At 43.0% G+C, this 13,697-nt stretch overlaps 2 protein-coding genes across 5 annotated transcripts in view; both read left to right on the forward strand.

Annotated features, from left to right (window-relative positions):
* The window catches only part of rgs22 (regulator of G-protein signaling 22), a 46,514-nt gene extending 43,763 nt beyond the window's left edge, over positions 1–2,751 (forward strand). For both annotated transcript variants that reach the window (XM_002934418.5, XM_018095160.2), the window contains exon 27: positions 920–2,751. The gene's annotated coding sequence lies outside the window, so the exon portion shown is untranslated. The remainder of the gene's footprint in view (positions 1–919) is intronic.
* Positions 2,752–10,274: 7,523 nt separating this feature from the next.
* Positions 10,275–13,586, forward strand: cox6c (cytochrome c oxidase subunit VIc). 3 transcript variants are annotated; one of them, NM_001011180.2, is given in 4 exon segments: positions 10,275–10,302; positions 12,223–12,353; positions 12,906–13,048; positions 13,466–13,586. In NM_001011180.2, coding segments are annotated over 2 exon segments (240 nt in total). In that variant the 5' UTR covers positions 10,275–10,302; positions 12,223–12,239; the 3' UTR covers positions 13,032–13,048; positions 13,466–13,586.
* The last annotated feature ends 111 nt before the right edge of the window (positions 13,587–13,697 follow it).

Below are 13,697 nucleotides of genomic sequence, written 5' to 3' on the forward strand. Positions count from 1 at the left end.
TGTGTAGACACAGCTTGATGCAGGGCTGTACTGGCAATCTGTGGGTTCTGGCAAATGCCAGAGGGGCTGCTGTAAGAAGCCATAGAAGGTTGTCATTTATAGGGTTGGTGGGGGCTGTTTGGGCCTCTGTGTACTTGAAATGCCAGGGCCTATTTGGAATCCCAGTCTGGAGCTGCCTTGATGTCCCAGCTTAGCTTTCCTTGCTCCCTTCTTTTTTGTCACAAGGTAGTTGTCCCTCAGTTTAACTATATTTAGTGCTTTGTTTTTATTACATGCACTCTCTTTAAACTTTTTGAGCAATAGAATAAAGTGTACATTTTTTATGTTTCTTCATTGTAAACCTGCTATAGTTTCTCATTTTCTTGTGAACATATATATATTAGCTAGGCATGCACCGAATCCAGGATTTGGCCAAGATTCATTGTTTTTTGCAGGCTTTGGATTTGGCTGAATCTAAACTGCTGGCCAAACCGAATACAAATCTTTAAAATCACGTGACTTTTTGTCACGTAAACACAGAAGTTGGAACTTTTTCCCTTGCCGACCTTTATGCCTTTTGGAACCTAATTTGTGTATGCAAATTTGGATTTGGTTCAGTATTCGGCTGAATCTGTCACAAAGAATTCAGGATTTGGCCGAATCAGAAAAAAAGTGGATTTGGTGCATTCCTAATATTAGCTATATTTATGTGGTCAGATCTTCACTGCAGTTTAATTAAGCAATTCTGTACTTACTGTATGAATACTGCACAGCAATATTGGGTTTTCAGTGATAATTGTCCAGCTTATACAGTAGAACATTACAAAGCAACGCAGAGAAGGATTTTGTTTTAGTGTCAGTTACCTGCAAAACCTGCTTTTTATCATATAAATGATATTTTTCACATGTGATCATTTGTTTTTCTGTTTGTCTTTTTAAGGGTGACACAAACCTGAAGGGGATCAGAAGTACCCTGCTGTCCTGAAAGCAAGAAGCCATTTCAATAAACATCATGCACTTGTGCTCACACTTAAACCATACCCAAGCGCAACACATGCCATTATTTAAAGTAGAATACATTATTAAGAGGGTCTTCTTAGCTTATAAGGACAGTTTGGGTAGAAGGGTTAACAAAAGGCACATAGGGCAGTGGGGCATTTTCACACAAATTTCTGTTGAAAACATACATGTTGAATTTTTCACACAATTTCAAATACAGAGCTAGGTGCTGAGGGCAGTCAGACCCAGGACACAAATGCCTTTTACATGAGCACTAAGGGGCATGGCTAGGCCTCTTTTATTTGTGTCCAGGGTTCAAGTAAATGACTATTGTAGCATTAAAATTTTTTTGTGAATTTCACTGCTTTGAAATCAAACTTCACAGAGAACAAGCTTTTAATGTTTATCCAGTAAAATGTAGCCACGGGTCTGAATCCTGCTGCAAGGCAGTGTACAAATCCCAGGGACCTTTCATGGACTGGTCAAATTTGGATGTGGCCAAAATTTACATTTATTTTTTGGAGGGTTTGGGATTTAGCCAAATCACCACTATTTTCACTTTAGATTCAGACAAATTTGAGTATTGGCTAGAACTGAATCTGAACCCTTAGGACACATGTACATTTGCTTTTCATGTGCTATATCAGCCAATTAGATTGGGTCACCAAGCACTCCTCACACAGTTTTCCCAAAAGTGCCAAGAGCTTCTACTCTATACTCTGCCTTGCAACTCACACAACAGGGTCATTTACAGAGCAGAATGCAGTGTTTAATGTCCAAAAAAAGGCTGCTATTGGGTGGGGGCATATAGGCATATAGGCGTCCCCCCTCCTAACCCCCCTAATGATGTGGTTAACAGCAAAGCATATAAAAGGTGAAAGAACAGTTCAGTGTAAAAAATGAAACTGGGTAAAATAGCCTGCACAGAATAAAAAATATTTCTAATATAGTTAGTTAGGCAAAAATGTAATCTATAAAGGCTGGAGTGAATGGAAATCTAATAATAGCTAGAACTCTACTTTCTGCTTTCAGCCTTCTAAGCTGTTAGCGGTCAGTAATCAGTGACTTGATGGGGGCCATATGGGATATAACTGTATGAATCTGACTTGTGTGCTCACAAACTAACTGAACAGTTATGTCTTATATGCCCCACCCCCCATCAAGTCACTGATTGGTTACTGACTGCTAACAGCTTAGAGTAACTAAGAGGTTAGAGAGCTGAAGTAGAAGTAGGTAGAAGGAAGTAGTGTTCTGGCTATTATGTTATGATTTTAGACATCTGCCCACTCCAGCCTGTATAGATAACATTTTTGCCTAACTAACTAAATTAGAAACATTTTTTATTTTGCAGTCTTTCCATTTTACCCAGTTTTATTTTTACAGTGAACCGTTCCTTTTAAAGTTGACAACTAAGGGCAGATGATGTGTTTAGCAAATACTGCTAAAATGTAAACATGCTAATTTTATTCAGCTGTATCTTTTAAGTAGAAAATTCAGTATTTGGTCGAATCCAAAAAATATCAATATATATATATATATATATATAGATATATTATGCTGTAAAATATAATTAAATATCTATGGTTATTTATCAAATATCTTCTTCAGAAACAGATACCTGCTGTACTTCATTTGTATTTTCCAGAATTAATATTTGTTCAAGTCATAGTTCTACCTTTTAAAATTCATGTGTTTGTGTATATATCAGGACAAACATTTTTTGATGGAGCTGTTTTCCTCTATTAAAAACTGGAAAATGCAATGATTTATAAATCAAGCCTGTTTATTTTTGTAATATGACTTTATAATATATGGACACATTGTTATACAGGGTATTTTCTAATATGGAGAGCATATATTTCTAATATGGAGTGCGGATGCATTAAGCACAGTTTAACAACTTCTGTAGTTTGTAATTTGGCCACCAAGGAAACAGGAGAGTGAATGACATTCCTTCCCTCTAATAACTTGTCCAACCTGAAAGCCAGTTAGTGTGACATTTGGGCGATGGCTGAGCTGGATGGAAGCCTAACCTAAAGGATAATTAGGGTTAAATATTCCTGAAACTCAGTGGTGTATGTAAAAGCTTTGCATAACACCCAGGCCTGAAAACACAAGTGTCACATTGGCACAACAAGAGAAATTTTGAACTGCACCAGAAAAAAATGTATTGTACAGAATATATAGTGGCAGATACTAACTGCCAACTCACCCAATGGAACAGTAGCCTATCTGCCTGTGTAAAGCCCAATATGCCCAAATTATATCTAGGAAAGTCCCATTTGCTGACTGGTCTGAAACTTATGGCTGTGCCTGGCCTCCATGTGAACTGATCATATCTACCCACTTTTGGCAAACCGACCATTGATCTGGATTTTTAGCAGTAGGTCAAACATTCATATCACTGGGTGGGGTGATGCCCCAGGTGGCATCTCTATTTAAACAGTGCTGATAGCACAAAGATATGTAGAACAATATAATCCATCAAAGGTATGTGTCATCTTTGCAAAGGAACATGCATAAATGGGTGAATATATACGCAGCAAATTAAATTCAGTGTTGAATAAATTTAACCCATTCAAGAGAAAGCCATTCCAACAGAGCTTACTATTCTGCCCATATACTATGGAAAAGCCACTCCGTAGGGAGGGATCTTTCATTCAGGGGCAAAGATAGGGATCTCTCTAGGTGGAGCCTTGGCTGCCTACACCTCCTTCTCACCAACTAAGGTGAGCTCCACAGAAGCTATGAAAGTAGTGCTGAATGTAGAGACTCTAACCTTGGGCACATTACTGAGGAAACTGTCCTCAAGGTCCTTGGCGCCATCAGTCAAAGAGGACTGGGCCAACTACTTTCTCCTTTACATGGACTTTCAGAGCCTTCAACAAAGGTGATTTTCTAACCTACACTGCCACCCATGAAATAGGTAACAACAATAAACTAATATGATGTTAACAAATTTTTAGAGTAATACATTATTCTACATGCTTAGATATTGTATTCAATCTCTCATAAATTCAGTCTCTATTCATTGTCAGCAGGTATTTCTAGAGGCCCTTGTGCAGGAAGTCCACCTTAAGGCAAAAGCTATTCTACCCTAACTATACTTCTGCACAATCCTCTGGTGGAATCCTGCTACCTAGTGGACAATACAGTAACTGCACCATGACTGTCAAGTCTAATACCTACTAACCTGCCTGCTAACCCTAAGAATTCTGGGTAAAAGCACATTGTACAAAAGGAAATTGGAGCAGTATAGGAGGTATGGTACTGCTTAGTGTTCTGTGAATGTGTTTACCGGGCCTAGATATTCAACTTTATTTGCATATCATTTTTATTGCATTATTATTTAATTATTAGTATTTTATTGACTCTGGACCCAACCCAATGCAGTGACTAATGAATTGGAACTCTAATAATCACTAATTATATTTACATGTTAGTGCACTTTTTTATATATATTTTATTTTTATTTATGTTGTATTCCCTTTTGATGCTTAAACTTTTTTAAAATGAATCTCTACTGGGCCCAACTGACTAAGATCTCAGTTCTAGGGCACTACTCATGCTTAACTGGGAGGCTGTTCTCGAAATAAGCAATATAAACCACAAAGTGTAATTACTCCAATATATATATAGCATTTTCTTCACTGAAACGTGCAAATGTTTCTAATTTCTGTCCCGCGGTGAGTACTCACTGCGGGTCCCATGTACATTGGGTCCAGCGCTTCCTGGCAGAACGGCACTAATTAATAGCCAGTTGGAGGTTGCTTGTAGCAATAATCTAATACTCCTCAATGGGAATTTGTTTGTTTATAAAGCAGCATGTGGAGCCCGGCCAGATGTGCTGTAAGGAACTGCCCCCGAGTTTAATAAAAACCTATTAGCTGGGCTTAGGAACACTGCTAGTTACTGACGGAACTGCTTGTCCTTAGCTGGTGCCCATTTAGAAACATTAGAACACATTTTACTAATTGATTAAAAACACTTAAGGAAAAGCAAGTAGAAATGCTCTGGCTCTACAGGAAAATGACTTTACATATCCCAGACATTAATGGCTGCCATTCTCATGGGAACTATGGGATCCTGCCCAGCAGAATGGGCCCCGATTAAAAATTATTTCCATTTTGGCAAAACCCTGTCCATGACCTGCCCCTCCTACACATCCCAACACATTTGTGGCCTGTGATTTACATGTTTGTTTCTCTTGGGGGCCCCTCTGTCACAAAGACCCTTACTGGAGTATGCCCGAACCCCACTGATGGGGTCATTATTTTGCCCAATAGGTTACAGTCAACTGAAAATAAACTTAGTCAGAAAATTAACATCTTGTGATGTTGCTCTGCTTAGAAAATGGAGTTAGGGAGCGGAGAAAAGTCTCCTGATGTTTCTGTGGCCAATTCTAAGCAAAGCACATGTTCTCTTTTTCTTGAGAAATCATTGTTCATCAGACAGAGGCAAGTCGGCTGAAATGAACAGTGGGTAGCGCTGATGAGGTTGTTTTCTCTGGAAAAGAGGCGCTTGCGAGGGGAAATGATTACTCTGTACAAGTACATTAGAGGGGATTATAGGCAGATGGGGGATGTTCTTTTTTCCCATAAAAACAATCAACGCACCAGAGGTCACCCCTTTAGATTAGAGGAACGGAGCTTCCATTTGAAGCAGCGTAGGTGGTTTTTCACGGTGAGGGCAGTGAGGTTGGGGAATGCCCTTCCTAGTGATGTGGTAATGGCAGATTCTGTTAATGCCTTTAAGAGGGGCCTGGATGAGTTCTTGAACAATCAGAATATCCAAGGCTATTGTGATACTAATATCTACAGTTAGTACTATTGGTTGTATTTATAGTTTATGTATGTGAGTGTATAGATTGGTAGGTGTGGGTTAGGTGTGCTGGGTTTACTTGGATGGGTTGAACTTGATGGACACTGGTCTTTTTTCAACCCTATGTAACTATGTAACTATGTTCATTTCATATTATAGAAAACATAATATAAACAGCAGAGGTGCTTAGAAGAGTGCCCTGAGAAATGTTACATTTATTTGTTTCAAGGGTTTACATTTCTTTTCATACACGTGCAGATTTAAGCTGCCATTTTGGCCCCTTCAGGTTAAATCTGCCTGTGCATGGGACCTTGCAACTGGCCTACCTGACCAATATCTGTCTGAATATTGGCCAGATGTCGATAAGGCAGATTTGAGCTTCTTGTCCAGACCAGATCACAACAGTATGGATCCCTGATATGCTTACCTAAGGGCAGGGGGGCATATTGGGGAAAGATCCATACCGTTGCCCAGTGAGTGGATCTTATCACATATGTACAGCTTAAGAAAACTAATTTGATTACGCTTGTATTACCATTATAGAAAGCAGTATCTGTCTATGTTGTCTGCATTCCAGGTTCGTTCTTGAACAAGGGACAGCCTCAAATACTTTAAACAGAACTGTCTCTATTTTAAAAATAATAAATATGTAATTTATTTGTTCCTTAGCCTAACATTATTTCTAGCTACAACCAACATACTCATGCTGGGAGTCAGTGACAGATTTACCCTGCTCACTGGCCCAGATTGGTTCACCAATTTGCAATGCACGGCTGGCACACAGTATAGCTGTGGGTTTTTCTCTGGGGTGTGGGGGTGGAAATATAAAGCTCACTGATGCTAAAGAACATTTGCCTGTTTGTAGGGTCACAAAAATTGTGGCCTTGTGTATGTCAAGATTGTGGGCAGCTTTAACTCAGGGAGCATGGGACTGGGAAATCCCTTTTACAAAGCAAATTCCCTGCTTTTCTGCAAATTCCCTCTGTGTGCGTTTCATTGCACATTGCTTGTGTGCCAAAGTGCGTAAATGTAGATGTTATGCTTACATCATTTAGCCAGTAGCTCGGCAGACATTAATTTTACTCAAGAAACAATGCTATACAACTAGAGTAAAGATGTGAAACAAACACAGTTTATGGATTTTTTTGTTTGTTTATTAAAACCCCAGTGGGAAGCAGAATTAATTTCATGAAGAACCAGGGCTGTGGAGTCGGAGGCAATTTTGGGTACCTGGAGTCGGAGTCGGCAAAAAATGAACCGACTCCGACTCCTACTAAATTTAAATGGGAATAAAAAAAAAAAATAAAGCAAGTTTAAATGTCCCAATTCACAAACAGTCATAATTAATTACTTCTCTGCTATAAGAATAAAGCCCAATGCACACAGTGCATAAAGGAACACGTTGAGTGACCATGAAGCTTTTCATTGACTGTATGCTTCACTAAATGGGACGTAACGCACAGTTACGGTGCGGCAGCTCCACTGCGTCGGGTTCCTCTGTTACAGGGAACACAATGCCCACTGGGAACCCAGCCTAAAGCTGGCCATACACGTGGCGATCTCACGATGTTTCGTACGACCGTCGGTCGCACGAAACATCGTCAGATCCGCCACACACCATTCAGGGCTGAATCGGCAGGTAAGGAGGTAGAAACAATAGGATTTCTACCTCCTTCTGCCGATTCAGCTCTGAAGGGAGAATTTTGGTCAGGCGCCTTCTATGGCGCCCGATCAAAATTTTCTAACTTGGCCGATCGGCGAGCCGACCGATTTCAGCAGCTTCCTGCGATATCGGTCGGCTCGCTGACATGCCATACACGCACCGATTATCGTACGAAACGAGGTTTCGTACGATAATATCGGTGCGTGTATGGCCACCTTAACTCTCACTGATAACTAATTAAGTATACGTGAAGGGAATAGATAGTCAATAGTTTAAGACTGAAGCTTTAAAACATTTGAAAAACTGCTGTAATTCAGCTGTAATGTTAGCTTAAACTTTAAACATGACTATGGGATTCTAGGGAAATCATTAGGAGTAGGAGTATAGATAAAATTGTCTATCGGTTTATAATCAGTTCAGTTGTGTTTTAAGTGCCCCTTCCTGGATGTATAAAATACATTAGCACAGTGCTGTCCAACTTCTGCAGTGCCGAGGGCCGGAATTTCTCGCGCATACATGGTGGAGGGCCGCTAATGGAAGCCAGTTTTGACCACTCCCCCCTTTTAAACCACACCCACTTCAAACCACGCCCATTTTATCACAATGGTGGTAGTGCAGCAAAAACCCAAAGGCTTGGTCTTCACTGCAGGGATATCAACCATCATTCATATGTGAAAAAAATTATATTATGTCATATTAAGACACACCCTAAAATCCATATGATTCCTCCTCCCCTGTGGATAGCACAGCAACCCCCAGCATATAATTACACACCTTAGGGACCATTTTATGGCTATTTCCAACTGCTAACAAATTCCCAGAACAAACCCCTGCCAAGTTCACCTCCCACAGGAAGCATAGGGCAGGCACAGGCAGCATAGGGTAGAAAGAGTATATGGCACACACAGGCAGCACTCTGCCTGCCCTACGCTACCTGTGTGTGCCATACTCTGCCTGCCATATGCTGCCTGTGTGTGCCATACTCTGCCTGCCCTATGATGCCTGTGTCTGCCATATGCTGCCTGTGTGTGCCATACTCTGCCTGCCCTATGATGCCTGTGTGTGCCATACACTCCCTGCCATATGCTGCCTGTGTGCCATACTCTGCCCTACCCTGCCTGTGTGTGCCATACTCTGCTTGCCATATGCTGCCTGTGTGTGCCATACTCTGCCCTACCCTGCCTGTGTGTGCCATACTCTCCCTGCCATATGCTGCCTGTGTGTGCCGTACTCTGCCTGCCCTGCCTGTGTGTGCCATACTCTGCCCTACCCTGCCTGTGTGTGCCATACTCTGCCTGCCATATGCTGCCTGTGTGTGCCATACTCTGCCTTCCCTATGCTGCCTGTGTGTGCCATACTCTGCCTGCCCTATGATGCCTGTGTCTGCCATATGCTGCCTGTGTGTGCCATACACTCCCTGCCATATGCTGCCTGTGTGCCATACTCTGCCCTACCCTGCCTGTGTGTGCCATACTCTGCCCTACCCTGCCTGTGTGTGCCATACTCTGCCTGCCATATGCTGCCTGTGTGCCATACTCTGCCCTTCCCTGCCTGTGTGTGCCATACTCTGCCTGCCATATGCTGACTGTGTGTGCCATACTCTGCCTGCCATATGCTGCCTGTGTGTGCCATACTCTGCCCTACCCTGCCTGTGTGTGCCATACTCTGCCTGCCATATGCTGCCTGTGTGCCATACTCTGCCCTACCCTGCCTGTGTGTGCCATATTCTGCCTTCCCTATGCTACCTGTGTGTGCCATACTCTGCCTGCCCCATGCTGCCTGTGTGTGCCATACTCTGCCTACCCTATGCTGCCTGTGTGTGCCATACTCTGCCTACCCTATGCTGCCTGTGTGTGCCATACTCTGCCTGCCCTATGCTGCCTGTGTGTGCCATACTCTGCCTGCCCTATGCTGCCTGTGTGTGCCATACTCTGCCTGCCCTATGCTGCCTGTGTGTGCCATACTCTGCCTGCCCTATGCTGCCTGTGTGTGCCATACTCTGCCTGCCCTATGGTGTTTGGGAGCAGAACCTGGCAGGGGTTTGTCCTAGCATTTGTAAAAAGTTGTTAGGGGATCCATAATGTATATAATTCTGCACTGGGGGGTTGCTGTGCTATTCACAGGGGAAGAGGCATATGGATTTAAGCGTATGGCTTATTATGACTTAGTAAACTTCTTTCAGTCACATATGAGTAATATCCCTACAGTGGGCACCAACCATTTGTCGGTTTGGTGTGCTACCAATGTGGATATGGTCTTAAAAATTTTTGTATTAATATGGGTGTGGTTTAAAAAGGGAGTGGACAAAACTGACTTCCATCATCAGCCCTCCCCCAGAAAACTCCTGGCCCTTGGTACCAGAGCATTGCCCTAGGGCAAGACTATAGAAGCCTGCCAGCATTCTGCACACACATTAAACATCCCTCTCAGGGCAAAATAAGGCATATGACTGGAAATAAGTGGAGCAAATGGTACTTCTTCTCCTGCAGCAACAAACAAACAATGTCAACATTCCGAAAATGTAAAAGTTTTTCAAAGGAAAAGTTGAGGAGTGTGAATGGAGGCCAGCTGCACCAGAAACAGCCTGCCATGAGCACAGTCACCAACACCGAATTATTCTCTTAAAAAAATGCTGCCGCTAAAGGCTTGTTATACGCTCTCTGCCCTTCCTTTTTCTCCCTTCATTCAGCTGTCACTGTCCCTTATCCTCAGGCGCTCATTTGCGCCTGCGCACTGACACGCACGTATCGCTCCTCCCAACAACCCTGCGCAACAATATCTTCCGGCAACGCACTTCCGCTCCGGTCTCATTGGGAAAGGGCATTGCGGCTTGGTTGGAGGTGAGTGGCGTTTGTTGGGGTTCGGCTGGAAAACTGTTCCATACTCCCCACCCCGGGCTGTGTGCTTTAGTCTGGGCGGGCACAGGGCATGGATATGCGGGTTTCACGCACTAAATTGTCCTTGCGGAGGCGGCGTGTGTACGTGCGCCCCGTAGGACTAGCGAATGGGATCCGGAAGCAGTGGGTCAGGCAGCCGGACCGGAGCCTACAGGCAGTCACTACTCCTATCCAAAGCGTGTATCGTCGGTAAGGTATCGGTGATTGGCCTATAGCTCCCAGCATCCCCTGCGGGCCTCAGGTTCTCAATGTCACTTTCATGGCTATAGGTCTGATAGGCTGGGGGTTTGTACAGGGTCTGTAGCGGCTCGTACTGGGGGGCAGCGAGATCCCGGGGGTGTCGGTAAGTAGGGGCCATAGTTCCATACACATCTCCCTACTGATCCTCCGCTGCTTCCTGCTGGTACTAATAATACTGAGCTGGCTCCTTGGCCTGAGGCACAGGCACACTCGGTTACATGGCTACCGGCTTGGGTGGGGGTCAGGGTGGGGGTCAGGGTGGGGGTCAGGGTGGGGGTCAGGGTGCCATGCTGCTGCTGTCACTTCTCATTCTTTGTGGGGAGCTTTCCTGCCATTGGTACCAACTCCATTTCCCTTGTTCCCTTGTGTGTGTGTGTGTGTGTGTGTGTGTGGGCGCCTTCATCTGATAAAGCTTTAGAAAATATAAACTCAAAATAAAATAATAAAATCAAAGGTACTTTATTTTAATAATACACATACATACGATAAAGAAGCCTTATAGCCTTATAGCCTGTATGTGTATTATTAAAATAAAGTACCTTTTGATTTTACTTCAATTTTGAGCTTCTATTCTACCTTTATGGATTTCCGGAGTGCCTGCCCTTCCTACTGAATGGTTTCCTATATGGCACCTCCATCTGCCTGGGATATGCTTGTTATACACTTTACTAAAGTAACACCATATACCCTTCAGTGTGTGAGTCAATGTGCCATGTTACGCACCTCGGGCTCTGAACAAATGTTTGCGTATAAATTCATATCCAGCTGCACTAAAACTCCAGTTCTGATCTATATTCTCTTTATTTGCAAGGTGTCTACTTTATGGCAAGGTGCCCTTGATCATCCATATTGTCCTTTACCCAATCTTATACATTGGCCCAGTAATATGAAACAAGGAAGGGTTTTTATGGTTACCCTGCCCTGATACAAACTGTATCTCTGCTTCGGAGGCTTGGATTTAGCTTGTGCCGCCGGGGCAGCTACACATTTACACAGTAGTGTTACTTTTGTACATTAATGGGAACTCCACCCAAACACAACTTAAGCTTTTTGAAAAGAAAACATAACTTTAAACAACTTTGCCATATACATCCATTAAAACCATATGCAGACTTTTTGTTAATTTTAATGCAATAATATTGTTTGGAACAGTTCCCTAAGCCCCGCCCCCTGTTCCCCTGCTGATCTGGCTGACTACTTTGAGACTCAAAATGTAATGTAGTAGTTGCCTGTCCTCAGCCTGCATCCTCCCAATCCCACAATCCCCTGCACATGTGATGTCAATAAGGAAAGGAACATCACAGTGCATTGTGGGTTATATAGTCCCTGCGTGCTGTCTATAAGCTGGTGAATAATTGTACATACACAAATATTTCCCAATTTTTATAGAAGCCATTGGCTACAACCTTGGAAAGCTCTGCTGTAGCCCTTAGTAACTGCAGGTACAGAGAGATGCACATATCCCACTGAAGGTGTCAGACCCTGCGTATGGGATAACACCAGCTTACTGTTAAGGTGGGGAGCTTGGGTTCTCCTGAAAGCATCTGTAATGTGAGCAAGTTGGAATCTCTAGGTATTTGTCTTTGTTACAACTACTTATAAAGAATGTCCATTCCTTTGTAGGTGCACAGAGAATCATCATGTCGGCTGGACTACTTGCTAAACCTCAGATGAGAGGCCTTCTGGGTAAACGCCTCCGGTTCCATATTATTGGTGCTTTCGCTGTCTCTCTCGGGGTTGTTGCTTTGTATAAGGTAATTATTGGCTTTTATACCGCATACAAATGAGCCCTGCAGTGTCCAGTTATGCCTTCTGCCCCTTTGTACCAGCCGATGCCCATTCTGTAGGGCACAATGCTTTAGCCTTATATGCACAAAAGCAGTCATGGGTAGCAGGCACTGATCACTGTGCTGGGTGCATATTTCTGTTGCTTGCTATAGTCGTGCCATATGGGTAGTGTGGATGAGCACAGGAATTGGTTAATAGATGAGACATCTGGCTGCCTTTCACTTAACTAATCGTTGGGTCTCTCTGCTGCCAGTATGAATCCTGGGCTATTCAGCTGAAGCAGTGAGCAAACCTACTGTGAAATAGTAACTTCCTCACTGCCAACATGGAAGCCACACTGACTGCAGGCAAATCTGTCCCAATAGCAGCAAGTGCCACACAACAGATGCACCTGTGCTGCATAAAGAAGCACAACAGATAATTAAAGCGAAGGCCTCTTGCACAGATATAAAAGTTATTGGAAATGCAAAAATATATGATTTGGTTTGTTATATTAAACTGCAAAATCCATCTTTTAGTTTGGAGTGGCAGAGCCAAGGAAGAGGGCGTACGCTGACTACTATAAGAACTTTGATTCAATGAAGGAGTATGAAGCCATGAGGGAAGCAGGTGTATTCCAAAGCGTCCGACCAAAAGGCCAATAGAGTGCAGCCATTAGCAGGTAATGAGCCCAGCCCGCTATCAGTAGGGTTAACTACCAGCATCGGTGGATTTATTTGCAAACGTCATGTACAAAATGCAGCACAGAACATGGTTTTGGGTTTCTGTTAAATGGGTGTGGTGGGTTTTTGGTCACATATTTACTGCAGCTAGTAGCGCTTTCCCTATAGGCTGTGGCATTGGCAAGGGAAGCGCGGTTAGTGTGAGTACAGCTTGTATAGGCTAGTGCCTGCGGCTGGTTACACTGTGTATGAGCCTCCGATACCAACAATTTTAATAAATATATGTAGGTGTTCCTTTCCCCATATTAGATTCGGTTTCTCATCTTATCATAAATGCACCAGGGCTCCTAGTCCCAAAACATCCATTTAATTGCACTGTCTGCGCTTGCCCTTTATCTCTTCCCTTTCCCTTACAGGAGGAGGATGCAGAATTTGCTTCGGAATATTCCTAAATGGACACTTTGCTGGACATACTGAATGCCTCTACGATGTTTTACTATTCTGTGTAAATGTGCTTAAATATACATATGAAAAACATCTCATTGTGATTTGTTTTATTTTGCTCTTTATTTCTCCCGCTTGTGGATATGTTACAGGTGCATAGCTGCAGGATACCTCAAATGGTTGTTTGTATTTTTTTGTGGTTTT

The sequence above is a fragment of the Xenopus tropicalis genome, chromosome 6 (genome assembly GCF_000004195.4).
Source record: "Xenopus tropicalis strain Nigerian chromosome 6, UCB_Xtro_10.0, whole genome shotgun sequence".
Lineage (NCBI taxonomy): Eukaryota > Metazoa > Chordata > Amphibia > Anura > Pipidae > Xenopus > Xenopus tropicalis.

What these genes read in the sequence shown, in the direction of transcription:
- cox6c (XM_012964594.3), top strand. Translation starts at nt 10,467, where the DNA reads ATGGGATCCGGAAGCAGTGGGTCAGGCAGCCGGACCGGAGCCTACAGG. An exon ending in ATCCAAAGCGTGTATCGTCG is followed by an intron (nt 10,549 to 12,222) that starts GTAAGGTATCGG and finishes ATTCCTTTGTAG; the next exon opens with GTGCACAGAGAATCATCATG. An exon ending in GGGTTGTTGCTTTGTATAAG is followed by an intron (nt 12,354 to 12,905) that starts GTAATTATTGGC and finishes TCCATCTTTTAG; the next exon opens with TTTGGAGTGGCAGAGCCAAG.